We start from the raw sequence: 27,765 nt of genomic DNA on the forward strand, positions 1-27,765 counted from the left end.
CAAACTTACTGTAATCAGGAATAATTTCTTTCCTAATGTTTGATGCAGTAAACTTGATGATGTGTAAGTAAATACAGTTTGCCACATGTATACATTATTATACACATTCTTTGATGTTTGTTTAAAAAGTACATATTTGTTTGTTTCAGCATCATGTGTAATAACATTCTTACTAATCTTTAACACACGCAAACATGTCCCAACAATACTGACATTCATTTTGTCAATGTTTATAAAAAATTCAAAGCCAACATATTAAAAGCTTTTTACGCAACTCAATTGTGTTCTTCTTGTAATGTTGTATAGAGAAGACAGGTAAAATATGTATCAATAACATTGTAATTTGGATTGTCTGCAGGAAAAGAGAATGATTGGAATCTAGAAAGAGTAATGATTAGAAAAAAATCAAGTGGTCAGTTTACTTCCTGCTAAAGACAATCTGCCTGGCTGGCAATTATTGTGTCTGCAGGAAAAGAGAATTATTGGAATCTAGAAAGAGTAATGATTAGAAAAAAATCAAGTGGTCAGTTTACTTCCTGCTAACATGTATGTGTGGCTCCATCAACATTTCCCTCCTCCAATACCAAAAAAAAAAATAGTAAAGAATAAATGTGCGTACAAATTTTATGTTGTTGTTTGTACAACTAATAATTAATGATGTTGTAAAAATTGTCAAGGAGCTAAGTGTTATATATTTTTAGCCAAACATACACTTACTAACTATTTTGAGTTACTTATCACAAATGTCTAACTTGTATTTTTTAACGTTTTTTTTTGGTGGCTGCTTGTCTTGCCCTTTCCCTTTAGCACTGTCATGTTGGCGTGCTCTGGTGGAGCGTCTTGGTGGTGATGAGACTGGCGTGATATTTGGAGTAGTCATACCAGAACTGCTGCTTGTTTGCTGTTGGTGCATGCATCTGAGTGTTTCATTCCGGTTAGTGAGGGTGGCATTGATTTCACGTGTAGCAGCATTTTGATTGTCTACTTTTCAGAATAAACTTTCATTCATCTTTTGATTGTTTTGAAAAATGTTCATATAACTTTGCTGTTGTCTGTGCTGTTCTTCCATTAGTCTGTGCTGTTCTTCCATTAGTCTGTGCTGTTTTTCCATTATGCGCTGTAAGTTGCCCATGACCTGTGTAATGTCTGTACGCATGAGTTCCATGGAATTGCCTATTCTGGTTGTTTGTTCATTTTGTCTACTCAGATTTCTTGATATTCTTCTGAGGTGAGATGGTAGGCTTGTAAACATTTGTGTCTGCCTACACAGGCAATCTTCATTAGTGGCCTGCTGTCTAGCCCAAATGGACCAAAACACCTGATCAGGGCCTTGTGTTCCTGGTGTTGTTGGGCTGTGTTGTGGTGGTGGTGTGCTTTGCTGTGGTGGTGTACTCACAGGTGCTGGGGGGCTCATTCCTTGCCTTAATGGCTGCATTTCTAAGATGTTTGTCTCCTCCATGTCACTGTGTTGCTGTTGTTGCGGAGGGATGCTGTTCCCAGGACTAGAAGCTGAAATGTTAAACAAATCTCCGTTAGCTATCCATATGTTTGAGAAATGTAAACAAATCACTACACATGGAACACATGTCATTCACTGTTGCTTTCAACTATTCTGCCTAGCAACATCATCACTCATAGCTTAAATACATACATATGCCTGTTTGTGGCAAATGTGTCTGGTTACTTAATTGTGAAAGCAAACACTTTAGTTTTATTGTAGCTCACACATACTCCACCATAAAAACACATTGGAATACATAATGTGTTACCTTATAGCTTTGATCAAACACACATAGTAATGTTTTTATATGTATTTTGCAATGTTACCTCAAACACACATGTGAAATTTGGAAAAACAACCTTACACACAATGTCATACTGTATGGGTCAAGTGGACATACATATCTTTACTGGATGTGGACAAGGCCATTTAGCTTGGATTCCATTTCAGCTTTTACTTACTGCGGTAAGTATTTAAGTTTTTGATGTGTTTTGACTTAATGCGGTTATGAAATATTTTGATTACGTTCTGAAATTTATCTCATTTATTTCAGTTTGATACTCACAATCAAGATGAGGGGAGTGTGGATGACATCTTGGAGGTGTGTCCAAAACTTGGAGTGGGGGGACAGAACATACGGGCGATAATCTTCATGGCGGGGTAGCCTGCTGTGTTTGGGCCGGGACATACGACCTTGCTTTCTTTTCGGCCACAGGTTTTTTGTGGTGATGTCTTACAGAAGTGCCACTTCTGCTGCTCCATACTTCTTTTGATGGACCTTTTAATGAAAGTGCAATTTTGTTATGGCCATTACTTTACAAGCATACCCTATACTACAATGGACACTTTACCTGCTTCCGCAGCGTCAACATCATCAGATGTGATAGGAGTTACAGGCCGACGAGTAGTACTGCTTTTTTCTAACACTGTATAAAATAAAATAAAATAAAATTTCATGCTATTGGGTATACATCCACCCATTATGCTTATAAACATTTATTCTTTTAGAAATGCTTGGTTTGTATAATAAAAAAACATAAGGACCGGAAAAACAAAAATAAAAAACATAAAACAATAAACATTGTCCAATAGACATATGCACTATGGCAAAATCAACACAGGAACACATGTACAGGACACTGACATAGGCCACAAGTAAAAAAAACAAAAAAAAAAACAACCAAAAACACACACATCTTAATTTTTTATTGAAAGGAAAAATATTACAGATGCAATATATAAATTGTTCTGTGATGTGGCACTCCAAAGACACATTACCACTATATGAGCCAAAAAAAATGTAGCAATTTTTTTAAAATTACACTGGAGTGTCGTGTCAGGGTACAAATACAAGCAAAAAATTATCAAAGAAATAGTGTTATTTGATTAAAAATGTAACATTATCTAATAATGACATTACACATGTAAGTGGTTTCCAAACCACTTTCCACTACTCCAGCCTCTAACATGACAACCACTGTTTTTTAAACATTGCACATGGACCACTTAAATATAAAACATAGTCACAATTTTTGTTCAAAAAACGCCCAAAAGGAAAACATTATTGCAGGACAATTCAGAGACACACCAAGTCCAAACTACACATGCAAAATATCTTTCAGAAAAACACATGACATACAATAAAGTAAGATGTTACATTGGCTTTTGTATAAAACATTAACCAAAACAATGTATTGGCTGACACACAGTTGAAGATGGAAGTAATATGCAATGCCATATGACACACATTTAAAAAAACAAAACAAACATAGAATGTAAATGCAAATACACATGCTCACCATTCTTCCTGGGCCGATCTGAATCCCGGACATGGGTTGCAGAGACAACTTCAGGCGGTATTACACTCCGCATGGGCTCCTCATACTCCAGATATCTTGCAATATAGGGCTGCCCACCACCGGTTTTCTGAGCCGATTTGGCCTCCTTGGTCATTTTGGACTTGACACGTCACTTTATGTCATAGTACCGTTTGCGGCACGTGTCCTCCGTCCGCTTGACCACCCCTTCACTATTGACAGCAGCAACAACTTTCTCCCACAACACTGTCTTCCTCAGTGTTGGCACCTTGGCGGACTCAGGGCCAAATATTTGCCTCTGATACTTCATCAGCTCACGCAGCAACGCCACATTTTCAGCAAAACTAAACTTTACATTCCGCCCAGTCTTAGTAGTGGTGCGTGGTTGCGGAGCACTCTGACTGTCACTATCACTTGAGGCTGCTGCAGCAACCTCACCCACCTCACTAACCTCACTAACACTCACCTCCTCCACCTGACCGACCTCCTCCCCCTCACTCACACCCTCCACCTCACCCACCTCTGAGTCACACATAATTGTGTGTCTAAACAGTTAACACAGGGAAAAAAAAAGACAAACAACACACTCATTCACTACCACTACACAACTCACACACCCACACACACCCACCCCCACACCCACCCCACACACACACACACACACACACACACACACACACACACACACACACACACACACAGACAAGGGACTATAAAGAAAAATAACTTGGACTAAAAATGAGACAAAACCACAAAATACAAGACAACAAGAATGACAAAACGACTTTCAAACACAATACCACACTCAGAAATCGCTACCACCACTCCTCTTCAAACCACAAAATCACCTACCTCCACAGCACAACCTCCCTCCTCCTCACCACTAACTAAACCCACGAGGTGCGGACGGTTTGGGGCATATTTATATGGTTGCGCACAGACACTCCTACCATCTGAAACACACCCAATCACGAACGGGGATGAAAATCGAAACTAAAGGTGAAAATGCGTCCGCGGAAAAAAAAAAACCCTGCCGCGTTTAACTTAGTGAAAAAAACAGCAAATCCAACAAAAACACGTACGCAAACGACAATGACGGCCGTAAATGTGCCAAAAAAACCGACTGGCATCGACATCGGAAAACACGACAACCATAAAGTCGACTGCTTCGTAACTTTGCGTATATGGATTCAAAAAGTTGCATGAAAATGCACCCGATACAAAACGAGTTTAAACACTACACAAACCGACTCAAACACGAATATTAGTAAATATTGCCCCAGGTGTGTACACAGGGTGAGATCCTTGCTATATCCGATTTTGACTGTGCAATTTCCCTTGAATTCCCCCAGAGCCCAGATAGCACAGATAGTACAGATTTTCACTATCTTTACTTGAGATTTTGTCTATGGCCCTCATTCCGAGTTGATCGCTCGCTAGCTGCTTTTAGCAGCAGTGCACATTCTAGGCCACCGCCTACTGGGAGTGTATCTTAGCTTAGCAGAAGTGCGAATGAAAGATTAGCAGAACTGCACAGGAAAAATGTCATGCTGTTTCTGAGTAGCTCCAGACCTACTCCTATCTTGCTATGACTGCAGTCTGTTTAGTTCCTCGATTGACGTCACAAACACGCCCTGCGTTCAGCCAGCCACTCACCCGTTTCTCCAGCCTCTCCTGCGTTTTTGCCTGGAACGCCTGCGGTTTTTTAGCACACTCCCTGTAAACGCCGAGTTGCCGCCCAGAAACACCCACTTCCTGTCAATCATACTACGAACACTCGAGCGACTGAAAAACGTTGCTTGAGCTTGGTTAAAACTACAAAGTTTTGTGTAAAAGTAATTAACGCATGCGCGCTGCGTACCATGCGCATGCGTAGAATTGCCGCTTTTTCACTTGATCGCTGTGCTGCGAAAAACGGCAGCGAGCGATCAACTCGGAATGAGGGCCTATGTACGATTTTGATTAAGTGCCAATTTTGACTATAATTTATACTAGATAGTACACTAGATAGTCAAGATTTATCTGACAGTGTGTACACACCTTAAGAGTTGAGAGCAGCAGTGGTTGTCTGGTTTGACATGAAAAACAATTAACACATTAAATATTAATGCTACAGTACATCAGCAATACCTCACTACTGCAAGCTACTCGCAGGCTGTTATACGGAATTTGAGCCACTGTGACCACAACCAGTAATATTCTGTCTCTGGAACTGTTGCTTTATAATATAGACTTTACTCACCTGTGAGTATCCATACACACTCAGTAGTTGTGCTATGGGCAAAGTTGTTTCTGATACAAAATCTCCAATAAATCCTGCAATTTTTCCTTGCCTTGAACATGAGTAATTAGGAACAGTTCTACCCGGTCCGGATAATATTTGTATCACACTTTTTACAGCTTTCTTACAATGGTTGCAGGAATCATATATGTGATATCCCAAAGTCACATTGGGTAAAATATAAGGATCATTATTCACCTCTTCAATGGCAAAATGAAAATCCACAAAGTTCCTGTAATTACTTACTAGGGGTCTGTGGATAAAGAAAATATTTTTAGCAAAATCATTTTTCAACTCACAACTTTTATTTTTGTATACTCATATTAACATGCATGGAAATTGAATTCAGCTGTATGACCTGATTCAGAGCAAGCTGGCCAGAAGTTCAATGCTGCATGGAAGCAACATTGAATTTCCGTCCAAATTCTAGGGGGGACATTCAGCAGAAGAGACGCCTCAGTAGAAGACATGCCTCGTGCATGTAATGTAACTGTGATCCCAGCACTGCAAATGACATTGCAAACTGGGATCCAACATCATGACCATCGGTTCTACAGAGTCAGCCTGTTGAGTAGGCCTCAGTTTGTGCAGCCGGCCAACGGAAATAGGAGGCCAGGAAGGTTGCGTGGTGACACACAGACCCTGGACTCTCCCCTCTCAGAAAATGGGGTGAGATGACCCCATTTACTGGAATGTAGCTCTCCCTCCACCCACTGCCCACCCCTCATCATCACTGCCTTTAAATCAGGCAGTTGCAGAGAGGGACTATGGGCAACATTGCAAGGATCTTTCTGCACTTTCACAGAACGGGCCTTGTGTAATACCCTGCTAAGTCTCTGCGTGCATGATACACACTATAATTTATAGTTATGGTGCTATTGAAAGTGATTATATGTATATTCAAATGCCCTCACAGAAGGGATACTAGAGTGCTACTATAATTGGAGAGAAATACCCCTAATTAATATGAAGGGGAGTTGACACTGGCCCCACCACCGGGACCATAGCTAATAAGTTCCCAGGCACGTGGCAGATGGCTGCATGCAGCTGGAAAAAAGAACAGACTTACAGACAGCAGCTTTCCGGAGTAGGGCTTGCAGGCTGGCAGTGGGCGCGAGGAGAAGAATGGAGAACCACTCGCTATAGGTTGAAGTCCCGCTGTGAGGCCTGGGAAGAGGCCTGAATAGAGAGTAGGGAGCAAGAGCAGGGTCCAGAGTAGCAGATAGGAAGGACGAAGGTGGTTGGTGAAGGACTGCATTGGTAATCTCCGGTGTGCGGTGTGTCCCAGCAGAGCAGGGGCTTTGCGGAGGTGCCAGCGACGTCAGCGGGAGGCGTGATTGACCCTTCCCGGTAGGCGGGAATAGGCGGCGCTACTCTTTCAGAGAGGCATCAGAGGAGGCACTGCAGCAGTGGAAGGCGGGCCTGACCGCAGCAGGTGGAGGCAGTAAACTACAGCAGGGCCAGCCCCAGGAGAAGGTGATAGCAGCAGGAGTGACAGCAGAAGGCATGGCTGGAGCTCCTTGAAAGGTACAACCTATTGATCTATAGCAGCTGCCGTCAGGAGAGGTGTATTGAGGCATTCGATTAATTGTATTCACCCCAGCTGCAGAATCTTCTCAAACACCCTTCTGTCAGTGACACCCGCACCTTAAAGACTTATGCACATAATAGTGCCGTATTCATGTTAAGCCGAAGACTGCAAGGTTGATACCTAGTGGACCTGCCTGAGGGATAACATTCACTGTAGCACTGGTGCCATCACTGAACTTATACAGCCCTACATCTGTCTATACCACTAAATATAGCTTGTAACAAAAGAAGTTTAACGGAGGCGCTTATAGCGACAGAGTCTCAGCTACAGCGTTCTTAAACTCTATGTATTCTTCTAAGAAATAGCTATTAACATTACAAGACAGGAATCTATTAATTATTGCTGCCAGCCAGGAAGCTATTAATTATTGCTGCCAGACAAGAAACTACTAATTGCGCCACTGCCAGCTACGAAGTTATGCACTACATATTTCCTTTTGGCTCCATCAGAGGACAGATAGAACCAGAGCACGATTATAAAGTACTATGGTGGTCATTCCGAGTTGTTCGCTCTGTAATTTTTTTCGCATTGCAGCGATTTTCCGCTTAGAAATACGGGGACCTCTACGCTTTTTGTCCCCCGTATTTTTGGAACCAGGACCAGGCGCAGAGCCCGGTGCTGGTTGTTTAAATGTGGGGGAACCTCTATCATTTTTATTCCCATATTTTTGCATTCAGGACCGGCTCAAAGAGCCCGAGGCTGGTTTTGCTTAGGAGGGGGGACCCCACGCAATTTTTTTCCAAAAAATGAACACTTTCCCATCCCCTTCCCACTGATAAACATGCACGGATCTCATGGATCCCTGCATGCCTATCCAAACACGGGATAAAAAGCAGGTCTGGTTTTTTTTAGCACTTTTTTTACGAATTGTATTTCTGCACGGCAGTGTTTGGCTATTGTCGGCAGTGTTTGTGATTTGCACTTTTTAGTAAATTCCCAATTTCTACCAAATTGCAGGCGTATTTGACCGATGGTGTATTGATTCGTGATTTTTTCCAAGGACTTCCAAAATATTACGAATGCCCTCATCACTGCCGAGATTTTTGCTTAGTAAATTACCGAAATGACACTTTGAAGAAAAAACGGCATCTCGGTCAAAATCGGGACCTTAGTAAATATACCCCACTGAATGAGCCGACATCACATTGTAGCACACTGAATGAGCCGACATTCACATAGTAGAACACTGAATGAGCCGACATTCACATTGTAGTACACTGACTGAGCCGAAATTCACATTCTAGCACACTGAATGAGCCGAAATTGTGATAGCATGGACAGCCAGAGTGACGACAGGGAGAGAGAGTGACGACAGTGACAGCAGGGAGAGAGAGTGACAGCAGGGAGAGAGAGAGAGTGCTGATAGTGACAGCAAGGAGAGAGAAGACAGTGACAGCAGGGAGAGAGATGAAAGTGACAGCAGGGAGAGAGAGAGAGTGACAACAGTGACAGCAGGGAGAGAGATTGACGACAGGGAGAGAGAGTGTGACAGTAGGGACAGGGACAGTAACGACAGGGACAGAGGGTGATAGCAGGTGAACATTACCTGACTCATTTGTTGCGGCTGGTGGCGGTGAGTGGCTGGCGGCGGTGGGCGGCTGGCGGCAGTGAGCGGCTGGCGGCGGTGAGCGGCTGTGCGCTCTACACAGCCGCTGGCCGTCAAGCAGGGGCTTCTGTCTGAGAGAGGGAGGAGGAGGGCGCCGCTCAATTCACGCTGGGTCTGTGGCTTCCCGCCACTGTCGCCGTGCACATTAGCCAGCGTTTGGGACAGCGGGGGACATGGAACACACTTTAGCTAGTAGGGGGAGGGGGGTACATGGCACACACACATTAGCTAGTAGGGGGAGGGAGGGGACATGGAACACACACATTAGCTAGTAGGGGGGGAACATGGCACACACACATTAGCTAGTAGGGGGAGGGGGGGACATGGAACACACACATTAGCTAGTAGGGGTAGGGGGGACATGGAACACACACATTAGCTAGTAGGGGGAGGGGGGGACATGGAACACACACATTAGCTAGTAGGGGGAGGGGGGGACATGGCACACACACATTAGCTAGTAGGGGGAGGGGGGGACATGGAACACACACATTAGCTAGTAGGGGGAGGGGGGGACATGGCACACACACATTAGCTAGTAGGGGGAGGGGGGACATGGAACACACACATTAGCTAGTAGGGGGAAGGGGGGACATGGAACACACACATTAGCTATTAGGGGGAGGAAGGGACATGGAACACACACATTAGCTAGTAGGGGGAGGGGGGGACATGGCACACACACATTAGCAAGTAGGGGGAGGGGGAGACATGGAACACACACATTAGCTAGTAGGGGGAGGGGGGCACATGGCACACACACATTAGCTAGTAGGGGGAGGGGGGACATGGCACACACACATTAGCTAGTAGGGGGAGGGGGGGGACATGAAACAAACACATTAGCTAGTAGGGGGAGGGGGGGACATGGAACACACACATTAGCTAGTAGGGGGAGGGGGGGACATGGAACACACACATTAGCTAGTAGGGGAGGGGGGGACATGGAACACACACATTAGCTAGTAGGCGGAGGGGGGGGACATGGAACACACACATTAGCTAGTAGGGGGAGGGGGGACATGGAACACACACATTAGCTAGTAGGGGGAGGGGGGGACATGGAACACACTTTACCTAGATTACAGTAGGAAGATCTGCCGTTCCGCTCTCCCCCTCCTCCCTGTACCACTGCTGGTGCACTCCTGTCTTCCGCTCTCCCCCTCCTCCATGTACCGCTGCTGCTGCTGCACTGTCTTCAGGCTCTGCCTGTGTGTGACAGGCGCCGGACCAGCAGCGGCAGCAACAGCAAGAACCGTACTATGAAGTCAGCCCTGCATGGACTCCTGGGCATCCCAGCGCCGCCGCAGCTGGAGCAGTATGACTGGTCCCGGCGCCGCTTCTCCCGGCCGCGTCTATGTGATTGGACCAGCGGATCCAGCACTGGATCCGCTGTCCAATCACAGGTGCCTCGCTAGCAGGGGCGTGCTTCCCCTGCCAGCGAGGCACTTGTATAAGTGCCGTATTCTAGTCTTTTTGTAATGGGCTTTTCCAGCCCAGCACATGCCCCCCCCCCGCTTTGTCCCGTTATCACTAGCTACGGGAGGCACTAGCTGTCAGTGCCTCCCAAACGTATTAGATGGGCTAAAATGATTATATTAATATAAAGAGGGTACATATGACACAGAATATGTCTTATGTATCTTCTTTCTATTATTTTAATCATAATGACAGGGGAGGCACTGCCTCCCCTGCCTCCCCTGACTGCACGTCCCTGCAGGAGCTGATTGGTTGATATTTTATCTCTGCTATAAGCATACAACAGTAAAATCCATCTTCACGTTTAAATATCTGAGTTTTTAATCTCTCCCTGGCTACACTTTGCACACCCCAAGAAAGTTTGTCTGCAACTTTGCTCCTTTCTGCCATGCAACACTCCTTCTGCTAATTAGATTACTGAAAATACTGATGAACACACCTCCCCCTGAGCCAGACAATGGAGTGTGTACTATTTAGAAACATTTTTGACAAAGCCTGCAGTCAGGGTCTTAACCAGCATGTGTTAAGAATGCATTTTAAGAAGAAGCATAACTATGGTCTATGGCACCCAAGGCAACATGAAGAATTGTGACCCCAATGTTTATAAAAAAAATAACTAAATCCCTGTGTGCACTAATTTCACTTTTTGGATAAGTAGTTGTGAGAGACCAGGGGCAGAGAGAAAAAGAGAGAGAGAGAGGCAAAGAGACAAGTGACAGAAAGAGAGAGATACATGGGAAAAGAAAGAGAGAGACATGGGGAGAGAGTAGAGGTAGAGAGAGAGACCAGAGACAGAGAGAGAAGAGACATGGGGTTGGAGAGAGAGACCAGGGTCACAGTTGAGGGAGACATAGGAGAGAGTAAGAGAGACACATCATGGACATAGAGAGAGACACAGAGACCAGGGGCAGAGAGAGATGGAGACATGGGGAGAGAGAGACCAAGAGCGGAAAGAAATGGAGCCATGGGAGACAGAGACCAGAGGCAGAGAGAGATGGAGACAAGGTGGTAGAGAGAGACAAGGGTCAGAGAGAGGGAGACATAGATGGGAGAGAGAACAGAGTCAGAGACAGAGGGAGACATGGGAGAGAGAAAGTAAGACATACCATGTGCAGAGAGAAAGACACAGAGAGACTAGGGGCAGAGAGAGAGGGAGAGACATGGGGGACAGAGACCAGAAGCAGAGATAGAGAGGTACATGGGGGTAGAGAGAGACCTGGGGCAGAGAGAGAGGGCAACATGGGGTAGAGAGAGACAATGAGAAAAGTTATGCGACAGAGGGAGACATGGGGGCATAAAGTGACAAGGATCAGATAGAGAGGGCAACATGGGGAAAGAGAGACAATGAGACCAGGGATAAAGAAAGGGAGACGTGGAGAGAGAGACAATGGGTAGAGTGAGAGGGAAACATTGGGGAGAGAGACCAGGGCCAGAGAGAGATCAGAGGCATAGAGAGAGAGAGAGAGACATGAGAGAGAGAGACCACAGGCAGAGAGAGAGAGGGAGAGAGAGAGACAAAGGCAAAGGGAGAGAGTTACATGTGGAGATAGAGACCATGGGCAGAGAGAGAGGAATACATGCGAGATACAGAAAGAGCCCAGGGGCAGAGAGATAGGATGACAATGGGGGGAATGAGAAAACAGGGGCTGAGAAAATAGGCCATGGGAGCAGAGAAAGAGGAAAGCATGGGGTAGAGAGAGACCAGAAGTAGAGAGAGAGAGGACGACATGAAGAGATAGAGAGAGACCAGGGGCATAGAGAGATGAAGACATGGGGGAGAGAGACAGGGGCAGAGAGAGAGGAAAACATGATACAGACAAAGGGCAGAGAGAGAGGGAGACATGAGAGAGAGAGAGAGAGAGAGAGAGAGCAATGAGAGATAGGGAAAGATATGAGAGAGAGACCAGGGTCAGAGAGAGAGGGATAGAGACCAGGAGTTGGGTGAAACAAAGAGAAAATGGGAGAGAGAGACCAGGGGCAGAGAGAGAGAGATGAAGACATGGGGGAGATAGAGAAAATATAGACACCAGGGAGAGTGAAAGAGGGAGACATGGGAGAGAGGAATAGAGAGATACCACGGGCAGAGAGAGGCAGTGAGATGGAGACTGGGATAGAAAGACAAAGACATGGGAGTGAGAGAGAGACCGGGGTAGAGAGAGGGAGAGGGGAGGACATGTTCCCAGGTCACTATGTTCTGCTTAACTGCTTCAATGATGGTCATACAGACTGCAGTGTCCCTGCTGGTCTCCAGCTGGTTAGCAAATGGTGGTGCTGTTACAGGTAACCTCATAATTTCTTCTCTATGCCGCTCACCTCATGTGTCAGTCTGGAAACACACTTGTCGGAATACAGGAAGCAGGACTCACTGGGGAAAGGGAATGGTGCGGTAATAAAATAAAGTAGACCAAAGGTAGATGAAGGTGACAATGAGAGGTAAATAGGGAAAGACAGAGGGTGACAGCAGAAGGCAAAGGGTGACAGGGAGAGGCAGAGGATGATGGAGCTGGTGACTAGGAGATAGTGGGTGATGGGGACATAGTGGTTGACAGGGATATAGTGGCTGACTGGGAAGGAAAGGGGTGACAAGGAGGCAAGGGTGGCATGGAGTTGGGTGATATGGAGATAGTGTGGGACTGATGTGACAGGGGTGACCGGGAGATAGTTGGTGATCGCTGCAAGGTGGTTGCATCCAGAAACATTCATAAACTTACTTACTGTACTTCTGGGGCTAGGTCCAAATCAGCATGGCTTGATTGGCTGTAAGATTGGCTGGCTATACAGGCATGGGAGCCCTGTTATTCCTAAATGCCTGGCTGTGATCTCTGGAGGCACTGCCTCCCCATCACTATTAGCCAGCCCTCCCCCGGCACTCAGGAAGCAGAGGGGAGCAGCTGGTATCGGAACCTCTATATGCGGCCCACGAAGCAGTGCAGCGATGGATTGGGGAGTATGAGAGCACAGCTGGAACAGTGAGACAGAAAAAGAGGGAAGAAACACTATCAACATAGAACATTGCATCCATGGCCATGAACCAAATTGCACAACAGCACTGAGCCATTAACACTACAGGTACTGGCCGGGCAAGGAAGTCCTGGGAGGCCTGGTCCGACCGCTCCACCACTTAACTTTCGTGCACGTACGTGTACTCTTGTAGGTATAAATAAACAATGGTCGAGCATGATGGAGCCTTGGGACACGTGTCAGCGTGTGTATGTCAGTGTTTGCATAGGTGTCAGCATGTTTCTGTCGGTACATATATAGGTGTCAGCATGTGTTTCTTGGTGTGTGTATATATATATATATATATATATATATATATATATATACTGTATATACACACACCAACCATGCTGACACCTATATATATATATATATATATATATAGTGACAGGAGAGGTACTTTGCCACCTGTAAACTACACACAGGGTCCTGGGGGTGGATGGGAAGTGTGGATGGACCAGGTTCCCATCCATTTGGCCCAGATGAGGTCTTATAGGCTTTTTAGCCCAAGAAGCTGCTTCATCAGCCAGCACCAGGGTGTTGGGTTTAAACAGAGCCTTTCCCATGAGTCGGGGCTCATGAAGGCAGTTAGTGTCCAGGTGATATGACTGCTATGGACAGTGGGATCCGGAGAGCTGGGCCACTAGTTTCAGGATGCCAGGACCTGAAGGGTTCCTTATTAAGTAAGAGGGAGTGAGTGTTATGCACACCAGTGCCTGCAGGAAAGTACTGGTGTCAGAACTGTTATGCACTCCAGTGTCTGCAGGAATGTACTGGTGTTTGAACTGTTATGCAAAACAAATGGACTCACAGACAAACTGGGGAATATGACATAACGTACACAGAAGGTGATAGGGTAACAAAATACACACAAAGTGAACAGAGAAGCCCAGAGGCTAAGGAACTGGGTATCTCCCTTGTATTAGAACTGCTCAGATGGAAAAAGCAAGATGTTGTGTTTTAATACGTAGAGAACCCGAAATGCTGTTGTTAAGGGCAACAGCAAAACCCTAAAGGGTTACCAACGGGTGTGGCAGTAAACTCCTTGGTCAGAGATGGAATGATAGACACAAGGAGAGTCTCCACAATCCTAATTCTCACTTGCAGTGCACAGGTTTTAGCTTACTGCCACTAAACTGACCCCTGACACCTAGCACAGTGAGACAGGATTAGACAGGCAAGTCTTAGAATACAGCCGCAAACTTGCTAAGTTCACAGAGTAGTAACAGAACCCCAGCAAGCTAAACGACTGACTCCAGTCTTACTGCTAGGTCTGGATTGGCAGAGTGTAATACCAAATCCCCAGGCCTATTTGCAGTAAGCAACAAACAAATACAAAGCTACACAGTACTGGCTAACTTTCATGAACTGACTAACCAACAAAGATTCAGCAGCATCTGCTTACTCTGAAAAGAGGCCTTATAAAGCAGGTGCTGTCCACGCCCCACTCAGACCTCACAGACTGTGAGCACAAAAACCAGCACCGGATCCCCTGCCGTGCACAGAGCCTATAACCACTGCACAGCAAAAGACCCGAACCGGAGTATCAGCTGCGCTCAGGTTACTCCACTAGCACTTGTCTCCCGGTTGCCATGACGACGTGGCAGCACAGGGCAGGAGACCCTAACAGTACCCCCCCTCTGACGAGGGGTCAAAGAACCCCTACCACCGGGTTTATCGGGGAACTGCGAGAAGAAAGAGCGTATCAGTCTGGGGGCATGAAGATCACAACTGCGCACCCACGACCGCTCCTCCGGGCCATACCCCTTCCAGTGCACCAAAAATGACAGCCGACCCCGAACCACCTTGGAGTCAAGAATCCTTTCAACAACAAACTCCCTCTGACCACGTATCAGAAGAGGGGAAGGTCTTCCACTGGAAGAAGGATTACTAATCGCCCGTTTTAAAAGGGAACAATGAAATGTTTTATTGATACCCAAAGAACGGGGCAGATCTAACTGAAATGCCACCGGATTGATAACCCTGGTGATCTTATAAGGGCCGATGAACCGGGGGCCTAACTTATGAGATGGCTGTCTCAACTTCAAATTCTTGGTAGACAACCAGACGAAGTCTCCTAATTTGAAGCTGCAGGGTCTTTTCCGCTTATCAAAAACCCTTTTGGTCACTAATGACACAGACACAAGGGCTTTCTTCACTTTCCGCCAAATACCTCTAAGGACCGAAACCATAGAGGAACCACCAGGCGTGGAGTCCAGGGGGTCAAAAGAATTGGCCTTAGGATGATGCCCATACACACAAAGGAAGGGAGAGATCCCTGTAGCAGAGTGAGCCGCGTTGTTATAGGCAAACTCCGCCATGGACAGATGAGCAACCCAGTCAGTCTGACACTTGGAGACATAACACCTGAGGAACTGCTCCAAGGACTGGTTCACCCTTTCAGTCTGCCCATTAGACTGCGGATGGTAGCCTGACGACAAGCTGACAGAAATCTGGAGATCGGAACAAAATGCCCTCCAGAATTTGGCCACAAACTGGGATCCGCGGTCAGAGACCACATCAAGTGGCAACCCGTGGAGACGCACAACATGCAGCATAAATAATTCAGACAGGCGTCTGGCTGATGGCAGCCCAACCAGTGGAACGAAGTGCGCCATCTTCGAAAACCTGTCAACGACAACCCAGATGGCTGTCATCCCCGAGGATTTGGGCAAGTCCACCACAAAATCCATTGAAATGTGGGTCCATGGCTTAGATGGAATAGAGAGTGGATGTAATGGGCCAACAGGAACCCCTCTAGGAGTCTTATTTTGGGCACAGATGTCACATGCCCGAACCCACTGATCCACATCCTTAGCCACAGAGGGCCACCACACCGCCCTAGATAGCAACTCCCGAGTTCTGGCAATACCCGGGTGACCTGCCGACTTCTTGGCATGGAATTCCAGGAACACTCGCTGTCTTAACCTAGGAGGCACAAACAAAAGACCTACCGGAAGGTCTGGAGGAGCCTGCTCCTGTGCTCTAAGGACTAATGATAAGAGGTCCTGGGTAATGCCCACTTTAATACATGATGGGGAAACAATGGGCAACGGCTCCTCGGTGGTCTCCTGGATTGGAGCAAAACTCCGCGAGAGCGCATCAGCCTTGATGTTTTTTGACCCAGGGCGATATGTTATCAAAAAATTAAAGCGAGCAAAAAACAAAGCCCATCGTGCCTGCCTGGCATTGAGACGCTTCGCTGACTCTAAATATGCCAGATTCTTATGGTCAGTGAGAATTGAGACCACAAACTTAGCCCCCTCAAGCCAGTGTCTCCACTCCTCGAGTGCATCCTTAATAGCCAACAATTCCCGGTTACCCACGTCATAATTCATCTCGGCAGGCGAAAATTTACGGGAAAAGTAAGCACAGGGATGAAGGCGATTATCAGACACTCCCATCTGAGAAAGCACTGCCCCAATACCCATCTCAGAGGCACCCACCTCCACCACAAAAGGACGCTCTGGATCTGGGTGTCGCAGCACCTTGGCCGAAACAAATGCCCTTTTGAGACGGGCAAAAGCCGCTTTAGCCTCACAAGACCAGTGAGCAACATCCGCCCCTTTCTTAGTGAGTGCCACCAAGGGCGCCACTATAGACGAAAATCCAGCGATAAATCGTCTATAAAAATTCGCAAAGCCCAGGAAACGCTGAAGCGCCTTCAAACTAGTGGGCTGCACCCAATCCAGGACAGCCTGTACCTTGGAACCCTCCATTTGGAAACCTTCTGGGGAGATAATATATCCTAGAAATGCGATTTGCTGAACTTCAAATTCGCACTTCTCCAGCTTCGCCCCAAGCCGGTGGTCTCTGAGTTTCTGGAGGACTAAGCGTACATGCTTCCGATGTTCCTCCAGGGAATGGGAGAAGATTAGGATGTCATCTAAGTATACAACCAAGAATCTATCCAAATATTCCCTGAGCACATCATTCATGAAATCCTGGAAGACTGCCGGGGCATTACAGAGCCCAAAAGGCATCACCAAATATTCATAATGCCCTGAGTGGGTATTAAAGGCAGTCTTCCATTCATCCCCCTCTCTTATTCGGATTAGATTGTACGCACCGCGTAGGTCAATCTTAGAAAAAATGGTGGCAGTACGAAGCTGGTCAAACAAGACCGAAATGAGAGGCAGTGGGTATGAGTTTTTAATCGTGATACGGTTCAATTCCCTGAAGTCGATGCAGGGTCGCAACGAACCGTCCTTTTTACCCACGAAGAAGAACCCCGACCCAACTGGAGACTGTGAAGGTCTGATAAATCCCTTAGCCAAGTTCTCCTGAATGTACTCTGCCATAGCCTGAGTCTCAGGACGTGACAGGGAGTACAACCTGCTCTTGGGAAGCTTAGCATTTGGCAACAAATCAATGGCACAGTCATAGGGGCGATGGGGAGGTAGTACCTCTGCAACTTTTTTGGAGAACACGTCCGCAAAATCTGCATAACACCCTGGCAATCCTGGCAAACTTAGCTGCGAGAGCCTGACTGGAAGGCTCAAGCAACTCCTGAAACAATCAGTACCCCAACTAAGAATCTCCCCAGAGACCCAGTCAAATTGAGGATTGTGGGCCCTTAACCAGGGTAACCCCAACACCAATGGGGCAAAAGTACAGACAGTCACATAAAAGGACAATTTTTCAGAGTGTGTGGCTCCAATAAACAAAGAAATCTGGCTAGTGCAAGAGGTAATTTTACCTTGGGATAATGGTTCCCCATTTAACCCACAAATCTCAATTTCCGATGCCAAGGGTACTAAGGGAACAGAGTGTTTCAGGGCGAATTGGCGGTCCATAAAAACCCCGTCGGCCCCACTGTCCACAAAGGCCTCAGTCTTGACAGTTTGACCGAGGATCTTCAAGGTCACCGGAATGATAAAAGTCTTCTTGGGAAATTCTGACTTCTGGCCTGACAGGATATTTCCCATCACCCTTAGGCCCTGAAGTTTTCCGGCTTTTCTGGGCATGATACTACCACATGACCTTTATTCCCACAGTACAAACACAACCCCTGCTGTCTCCTCCGCGTCTTCTCACGCGAGGAGAGGCGGGTAGCCCCAATCTGCATAGGCTCCTCAGAAAATTCCTCAGAGTCTGAGGTTCCCTTGGGAAGGAAGGAAATCTCAGTCTCCCTTTCAAGCCTACGCTCTCTCAGCCGTCTATCCACCCGGATGGATAACTGCATGAGCTGATCCAAGCTATCAGGCAAGGGATATTGTACCAGTTGGTCCTTTATCTGGTTAGAAAGACCTCTTCGGTACTGGTGTCTCAGGGCTGGGTCATTCCACTGGGTATCATGGGCCAACCTCCGAAACTCCGTACAGTAAACCTCAACTGGCCTTCGCCCTTGCTTAAGGATCGAAATCTGAGCCTCGGCTGAGGCCGTCTTGTCAGGGTCATCATACAACATGCCCAGTGCCGTAAAAAAAGCATCAACACTTTTAAGCGACTTACAGTCAGGCTGCAACCCATATGCCCAGACCTGTGGGTCTCCTTGTAGCAAGGAAATCACTATGCCCACCCGCTGAATCTCCGACCCAGAAGACTGAGGCCTAAGCCGGAAGTATAGCTTGCAGCTCTCCTTGAAACAAAAGAACTGCGAGCGATCTCCAGAAAAACGATCCGGGAGATTTACTTTCGGCTCCTTAACCCCTGCAGGTGCTGCTGCTGTGGGAGCTCCGCCAGCAGCCTGGGAGGTGTGCATTTTAATGGACAAATCATTAAATTGTCGAGTCAGGACCTGCACCTGATCGACCACCTGTTGCAACGTATTTTGAGGGGTATGCTCCATATTCCCTCAAAATTTCAACAGGAGTATCAGGCTGCTGAATATGTTATGCACACCAGTGCCTGCAGGAAAGTACTGGTGTCAGAACTGTTATGCACTCCAGTGTCTGCAGGAATGTACGGGTGTTTGAACTGTTATGCAAAACAAATGGACTCACAGACAAACTGGGGAATATGACATAACATACACAGAAGGTGATAGGGTAACAAAATACACACAAAGTGAACAGAGAAGTCCAGAGGCTAAGGAACTGGGTATATCCCTTGTATTAGAACTGCTCAGATGGAAAAAGCAAGATGTTGTGTTTTAATACGTAGAGAACCCGAAATGCTGTTGCTAAGGGCAACAGCAAAACCCTAAAGGGTTACCAACGGGTGTGGCAGTAAACTCCTTGGTCAGAGATGGAATGATAGACACAAGGAGAGTCTCCACAATCCTAATTCTCACTTGCAGTGCACAGGTTTTAGCTTACTGCCACTAAACTGACCCCTGACACCTAGCACAGTGAGACAGGATTAGACAGGCAAGTCTTAGAATACAGCCGCAAACTTGCTAAGTTCACAGAGTAGTAACAGAACCCCAGCAAGCTAAACGACTGACTCCAGTCTTACTGCTAGGTCTGGATTGGCAGAGTGTAATACCAAATCCCCAGGCCTATTTGCAGTAAGCAACAAACAAATACAAAGCTACACAGTACTGGCTAACTTTCATGAACTGACTAACCAACAAAGATTCAGCAGCATCTGCTTACTCTGAAAAGAGGCCTTATAAAGCAGGTGCTGTCCACGCCCCACTCAGACCTCACAGACTGTGAGCACAAAAACCAGCACCGGATCCCCTGCCGTGCACAGAGCCTATAACCACTGCACAGCAAAAGACCCGAACCGGAGTATCAGCTGCGCTCAGGTTACTCCACCAGCACTTGTCTCCCGGTTGCCATGACGACGTGGCAGCACAGGGCAGGAGACCCTAACAGTGAGGCAGGGCCTAACCTCCCTGGTAGTTTATACTAAAGACAGTGGTCCTTGTTTTATGTATATCTTTTTTTTTGAGCTACTTGAATAAAAGGTATTTGTTGTTTTTGCACAAGCCTGGAGTCAGTCGCTGGGGGAATTTTTTGTAGCAGCACATTCTAGCAAGACTCCTATTACAAATGGCACCTGAACAGGGACCCTTCTGCTAGTCGTGTCACACGTGGCAGAGGACCCAACACCCACAAGGTAGCAGCACACATACTAGCGAACTCCAGACCAAGCTGAACTCATGGGCATCAGTACCAGATCATTGGTGTTGTAAGTATTGGTTAAACCCAACCCCACGGGGTAAAAATAATGATATATTTTGTTTAAACTGAATGTGTTTGATTTTGGTGCAAAGGTTTGCATTGGCAGCAAAGAGGTTAAACAGGGGTCATTGCCTATTCTGTCTTTTATGCTTTGCACAATTCATTGAAAATAGCTGTGCTGATTTGCTCTAAGGGGTTGCAAGCAGCTGATAATTTATGACTGAATTTCTTTTCCAAGCTTTTTTTTACCTGTGCCTGTATAATCTGGTAATAGGAGTCTGGTGTCCCTGTAAATTAGCTCATTAAGACCAATCAAGCAAAGTTGAAACCTTTTATAAATGTTGTTCTATTTAAATAGAGAAATGTTGTGGCACTATGTGTCCCAGCAATCCCTGAGTTCTAGTTTTAAAAACCTGAAGGGAGAAGTTGTTTATTTGCACTACTAGTGTAAGGTATTTGTGACCACTATGTACATGTTACATTTCAGTGCTTTGCTAAAAGCTTAACCTGGGCTTAAAAAAAAGGGAATTTTTATTTTCCCTTTCACTTAGTATTCAAAGGTAACAGGGTGAATAAAGATTTTCAGATATACAGCATATTCTGAAGTGTCTCTTCAAATGGTTAACAAAAAGAGAATTCATGCTAAAAAAACAAAAGGGGTGACAGCTCTAATACCATAACATTTGTGACCCTATTAAAGCACCACAGTTGGAGAGTGAAGTGGAGAGCTTATTGGGGAGTAATCCAGATCTTGGGGAAGATTTTAGCATGGATCCTTTTTTTTGGTGTCACACGATAAGTGACCTTGAAAATAATGTCCAATTAAAGGACCAGGAGCTAGAAGAGCTTAAGGAAAAATTTGATTTTCTTCAAGAGCAGGTGAACACCTTAACGCAAAAGCTGAAGAAGAAGGAATCTCTTTTGTCTGACTCTCTGACCAAACAGGGAAAGAGTAGAAAAGAGATTGCCAAGCTCTCAGGCCAGGTGTCAGAGTTGCAGAAAACCTTGGCAAAGGCTAAACCCAGATCTGAAAACTTTGTAGTACATAGCCATGGACTATTAGAAAAAATCTCCTGTGACCAGATATTTGATGGAAGTCTGGTGCTGGCCAATGAGGCTCTGTCGCAAGGCTGGGCGGAGCTTCAGGAGGAGGTTTCTCAGCTAAAACCATTGGCTATGCCTAGTTTCACTTCAGAGACAGGCCTAGCTACACTAATTGCTGAAGACGTTATCCCGAATGTTGGGTCAGAGACATTATCAGCCGAAATGGAGATGCCATCTTTGGGGGAAATGACGCCAACAGTGGTGCAGGCTGCGGAGGAATGGTACCATACTGTAGTGGTACCCGGCTATACTGAATTCCCTGTTCCAGCCAGAAGGAACAGTACAGTTGAGACAGAACTGCCAGTGCCTAAGTCCCAGAAGTCTCCCTGCTATGCCACTAGTAAGGCCATCTGCCTGGAAAGTGGAAATGAGGGCCCTTCCTCAGAGGTAGAACATTTACAGGCACTAATGTCCATTTACTTGGTATTGCCATTCCAGACTACTGATAAAGCTGCAGCCATTATTTCGCAGCACACAGAAAATCCATGGGAATTATTCAAGCAGCAAGAGAGAGCCACATCAGATGGCAGTGTTTTGTTGTTAACCCCTATGATGGCAGTGAGAAGTTCCTCCGAAGCAGTACCACCTCATTCTCCGGAAAAAGAATGTTGTAGCTTGGGTGAAGAGTGGAACAAAGCCCTGAGTTCAGTGGAACCTGTTCAAGATGGAGCATGGCAGCCGCAGGGGCTCACAGAAGATGTGTTTATGGAGACACAAGATGAGGATGTGCGATTCCAAGCTGCTCCTCCATTGACAGGGAGTGAGGAGGAAGCGGTAATGGAGCTGGGAGAGGTTGACATGATGTCAAGTGATCATCCACCTCCAAAACAAGAATCCTCTTATCTGCTGGATCTGTGGCAGAATGATGAACCCCAGGAATCTACCTGGACAGATGGCAATTTGATGGCTACTCAAGAGCCCATCCTAGAGCAGGAAGGCTTATCTGAGCCAGAGGTTGATTCTGTTAAGGTCTTGGAAACCCAGGATTCTTCTCCTGTTGACACGATGTATGTTCAGAAGTTAATCCCTGATGGGACGTCACAGGTTCAGAAGCCTCCGGTTCTGGATATCCAGTACACATGTGAGACTTTCTCTGCTAGTTGCAATACAGGAGTCCACTTCCAAAGTCATCCAGGAACCTGCTTCTGAAGGGGTTCCCCTCATGTATGAGGAGGATAAGGTGCAAGATTTTCGATCTTGGGGTTGTTGCTCCCCAACATGATCCACCATGAGAGACTCAAGATCCAATTGTTGAACTGGGACAGTTTATAAAGGACACACTAAGTAAGGAGCTAGAACTTGTCTCAGAGGAATCGGTGTAGTTTCCCATTTCTGAGGTTGCTCTACCCAGGGAGAGTTCTCTATATGAGACACGAGAGCTGGAAAACTTGAGGGGAAAGTTCCAAAAGCTGGCCCTAAGTAACAGCCAGCTAAAAGAAACAGTGAAGGAGATTCCTAAACTACGTAGTCTAATAAGAGACCTGGACAAGAGACTCAAAATGCGTTATGTGCCAGTCATAGAACGGCAGGATTCAGTGACTAGGGTCAAAGATGGGAGATCAGAGGATGAAGCAGTCACGTTAATAAAGAAAATGTTACCAAAGCTGTAAAGACTGAAGGAAGCACTAAAAGTTCAACAAATGAAAGGACTTTCTGAGACTCAGGACCAGTTCCTCACTCTGAGGGAAAGGGTTGAGGCAAAGTTGGACCATGACCTCAGAACAATTAAAATCAGGGCAGAGACTAGGTGTTACCGGTGCCAAGAGCTTGGCCATAAAATGTGGAATTGTCCATATAGGCCAAGACCAGTGAGGGGCGGGGTGACTACTTGGCCCAGTGTGAACTTAAACCTTCCCCAGTCCAGAGTTGGTTAATGTCAGGTGTCACAAACAGTCAGACAAGAGTGAAGCGACTTCCTCAGTAGCCAGTAAATCCAAGCCCGATAAGGGAAACACTCATAAAGGTGGAAAGGTGAAGAGGAGGGGAAGTTTAGTGGGCAACAGGAAGTTGTCCATTAAAGCGACCACTTTGGCAACTATGGCAAAGTGGAGGGAAAGGGAAGGTGGCACAGTGGAGTCGGTGCCACCAACCTTTAATGGAAATAGATTCCAAGGCCAGTTAAAAGGGCCTCGGATGTGTACTTGGAAGAGGAACTTGGGATCCAGGTGTATGGGCATAAGTTATGTCCCAAAGATTTGTCAGCCCGAAATAATTGTCGAAGGTGAAACCTTGCCAATGTCACATGCCGCTTTTAAGAACCATGAAAAGCTGAGGGAAAGGGTATGTGGCAGGAGAGGTATTTTGCCACCTGTAAGCTACACACAGGGTCCTGGGGGTGGATGGAAAGTGTGGATGGACCAGGTTTCCATCCATTTGACCCAGACCAGGTCTTATAGGCTTTTTAGCCCAAGAAGCTGCTTCATCAGTCAGCACCAGGGTGCTGGGTTTAAAGCAGAGTCTCTCCCATGAGTCAGAGCTCCTGAAGGCAGTTAGTGTCCAGGTGATAGGCTTGCTAGGGACAGTGGGATCTGGAGGGCTGGGCCACTAGTGTCAGGATGCCGGTACCTGAAGGGTTCCTTATTAAGTAAGAGGAAGTGAGGCAGGGCCTAACCTCCCTGGTAGTTTATACTAAAGATAGTGATCTTTGTTTTATGTATATCTTTGTTTTTGAGCTACCATAATAAAAGGTATTTGTTGTTTTTGCACAAGCCTGGAGTCAGTCGCTGGTGGAATTTTGTAGCAGAGCACATTCTAGCAAGACTTTTGTTATAATATATATACAATCATTACCATCACACTCCTGAGGAAGTCCAGGCCGTGGGCATAGGACAAAACGCATTGAGTGTTTACACATATGGACGACTAACTGACAGATAAGCTGTTTTTAATTTTTTATATGGTACGGGCAATGTTTTAATTGTTGGACTAGTTCTAAATAAATGTGTGTTTTATGTAAAACGTATTGCACCATCGGTCCTTTTTCTGCTCTTGTCTCTACTATGTGAGTTAAAACGAAGGAGGAATATCACCAGGTTACTACTGATGACATCGCTCATTTTGAAATTGTGACATTGTGCCACTGAGAAAGGTGGTTGGAATTCCACCATATACGGTACACCTTTACTTCACAGGGTAATACTAAGGGTGACGGTTACATCCTTTATACACAATACACTAGGAGGCGCCTATTCTCACTTTTTGTTTTCCATATATATATATAAATATATATATATTTATATGTATATATATATATATATATATAACATAGAAACATAGAAACATAGAATTTGATGGCAGATAAGAACCACTTGGCCCATCTAGTCTGCCCCTTTTTATCCTTTAGGTAATCTGAACTCTTTTTGAACCTTAATTCTTTGTAAGGATATTCAGATCCCTATCCTAAGAATGTTTAAATTGCTCTACAGTATTAGCCTCTACCATATACATAGGTGTCACCATGTGTATGTTGGTGTATGTATAGGTGCCAGCATGTGCATGCTGGTGTATCTGTAGGTTTCAGTGTGTCTTTGTCAGTGTATGCATAGGTGTCAGCATGTGTACAGTATGGGGTAAATTTACTAAGATTCGTATTTTCCCGTTTCAGGTCAAAGTTCAATCACGAATGACATTGAAAGTGTAAAACTGCAACTTTTTGAATTTGTTACGATGGATTTACTAAGCTGTCGTATTCGGGTTTTTCTTTTCTTCCGATGTCGATGTCATTCGTGTTTTTTTTGTGTTTTTTACGGCAGTGATTAGCAAAACACTGCCGACTTTTTTACAATTAATCTCGGCCGGATCTGTGTGATCCGTGCTGGGGTTCTATTTGTTTTTTTTTTTAATTAAACACTGTAAAATGTAAAAAAGAAATTGCGTGGGGTCCCCCCTCCTAAGCATAACCAGCCTCGGGCTCTTTGAGCCGATCCTGGTTGCCGAAATATGGGAAAAAAATTGACAGGGGTTCCCCCATATTTAAGCAACCAGCATCGGGCTCTGCGCCTGGTCCTGGTTCCAAAAATACGGGGGACAAAAAGAGTAGGGGTCCCCCGTATTTTTAAAACCAGCACCGGGCTCCACTAGCTGGACAGATAATGCCACAGCCGGGGGTCACTTTTATATAGTGCCCTGCGGCCGTGGCATCAAAAATCCAACTAGTCACCCCTGGCCGGGGTACCCTGGGGGAGTGGGGACCCCTTCAATCAAGGGGTCCCCCCCCCAGCCACCCAAGGGCCAGGGGTGAAGCCCGAGGCTGTCCCCCCCCATCCAATGGGCTGCGGATGGGGGGGCTGATAGCCTTTGTTGTAAAAGAAAAGATATTGTTTTTAGTAGCAGTACTACAAGTCCCAGCAAGCCTCCCCCGCATGCTGGTACTTGGAGAACCACAAGTACCAGCATGCGGCGGAAAAACGGGCCCGCTGGTACCTGTAGTATTACTACTAAAAAAATACCCAAAAAAACACAAGACACACACACCGTGAAAGTATAATTTTATTACATACATACACACATACATACATACTTACCTTATGTTCCCACGCAGGTCGGTCCTCTTCTCCAGTAGAATCCAAGGGGTACCTGTTGAAGAAATTATACTCACGAGATCCAGGGGTCCAGGGTCCTCGGGGAATCCAGGTGTAATCCACGTACTTGAAAAAAATAACAAAACGGACACTCGAGCCACGCACTAAAAGGGGACCCATGTTTGCACATGGATCCCCTTTTCCCGACTGCCAGAAACCCACTCTGACTGATGTCTAAGTGGGTTTCTTCAGCCAATCAGGGAGTGCCACGTTGTAGCACTCTCCTGATCGGCTGTGTGCTCCTGTCCTAACTGACAGGCAGCACACGGCAGTGTTACAATGTAGCGCCTATGCGCTCCATTGTAACCAATGCTGGGAACTTTCTTGCTCAGCGGTGACGTCACTTTAGGTCAACCGCAGGGCAGAAAGTTCCCATCATTGGTTACAATGTAGCGCATAGGCGCTACATTGTAACACTGCCGTGTGCTGCCTGTCAGTGAGGTGACAATGCTAAATTCCTTTGTCGTATAAACAACCCTTTATGAAGTCTAAGAACACTGTACGCTGTTTGCTTAAGAAGTACCGTAAGGGTACGCTATCTGCGTAACGATCGCTCAGCCGTAGGCGAGACGCTCAAGCGTCACGTTCGCTCGCGGCCCAGTGATCACAGGACACGTTATTGGTTATGACTAGAGTAATGATTCGCTATGGCGTAGCATACGCTCGAGACCACGAGGAGGTCACCAGCGGCGCAGACGCTCACAATGCTATACCTTTATGTCTAAACCTTATACCAATGAAATACACAGAATACCTTACTGTGAATACAGGGTGTAAGTGCAACCTTGTGTAACCTGACTAACTACAAAGCTGCTTGAGCGTCACCGACGCTCAAGTGAACACTTAACACTATAGAAAATACACAGATACTGGTTTAGGGTCCGAAGCCTATTAACTGTATTATATCTAATATACTTGTAAAAAGGGGATAACAGTACAAATGATACACTACAATATAACAAAGACTTCCTAACCACAGAACTAAACAATAAATACAAAAAGACAATACTACTCTGACCTAAATGCAATACAATACAATACTATGAGAGATATAAGAGAAAAGAGGAGAGAGAGAGAGAGAGAGAGAGACGGAGAGAGATGAGAGAAATTGGCTCACAGTAAGACAATGATTACGGAGAGAAAACTTACGCACAAAGGGTATGATCGCATGCGCCTCGATATCCAGCTCCCGGCTATCAGCAGATAACCGTTGGTGAGAGAGTGAAGTTGGATATGGTCGGCCTGCCTATTTATGCCCCACACACAATGCAATCTCATAGTCCCTACAATCCCATTGTCCATTGGATGAAGGAATTCGACCCTGTATCACAACAAAAGGTCATAGGGTGATTCATACAGGTGGGCTGTGACGATTTCCAACAGCTCAGGTGGGTGGGAAACTGGGTTTCCCGCCGCATACCTAAGTATGAGTAAATAATAGAAATGGACATAAACTTCTTATGTCCATAACTATTCGCACGAGCGATTAATACGCTCCAAACCAACACCGGAATATTGCTAATTAAATACTCTTCCGATGGGTACCAAACACTGCTGTATGATTCCTGTTAGACCCTTCGTACAATACAAAGAGGGACTCCTTTAAACAGGGACCTTCTATATTAACCAAACTTTCAGAAACTATCAAAGGGATCATAATCTATAAACTACATTAATTGTGAAAATATGTAACGAATGAGTCGCACGCTACGACTACATAAACTCTACCGTAA

At 45.9% G+C, this 27,765-nt stretch overlaps 1 protein-coding gene across 1 annotated transcript in view; it reads right to left on the bottom strand.

Annotated features, from left to right (window-relative positions):
• Positions 1 to 17,714, bottom strand: part of LOC135051692 (vomeronasal type-2 receptor 26-like) — a gene marked incomplete at its 5' end in the record, with an annotated part of 134,482 nt that extends 116,768 nt beyond the window's left edge. Inside the window, 2 exons of the mRNA XM_063957403.1 lie at positions 5,561 to 5,852; positions 17,077 to 17,714. Of these exons, the coding sequence (XP_063813473.1) occupies positions 5,561 to 5,852; positions 17,077 to 17,714 (930 nt within the window). The remainder of the gene's footprint in view (positions 1 to 5,560; positions 5,853 to 17,076) is intronic.
• Between the last annotated feature and the right edge of the window lie 10,051 nt (positions 17,715 to 27,765).

This window comes from Pseudophryne corroboree, chromosome 1 (assembly GCF_028390025.1).
Source record: "Pseudophryne corroboree isolate aPseCor3 chromosome 1, aPseCor3.hap2, whole genome shotgun sequence".
Taxonomy (NCBI): domain Eukaryota; kingdom Metazoa; phylum Chordata; class Amphibia; order Anura; family Myobatrachidae; genus Pseudophryne; species Pseudophryne corroboree.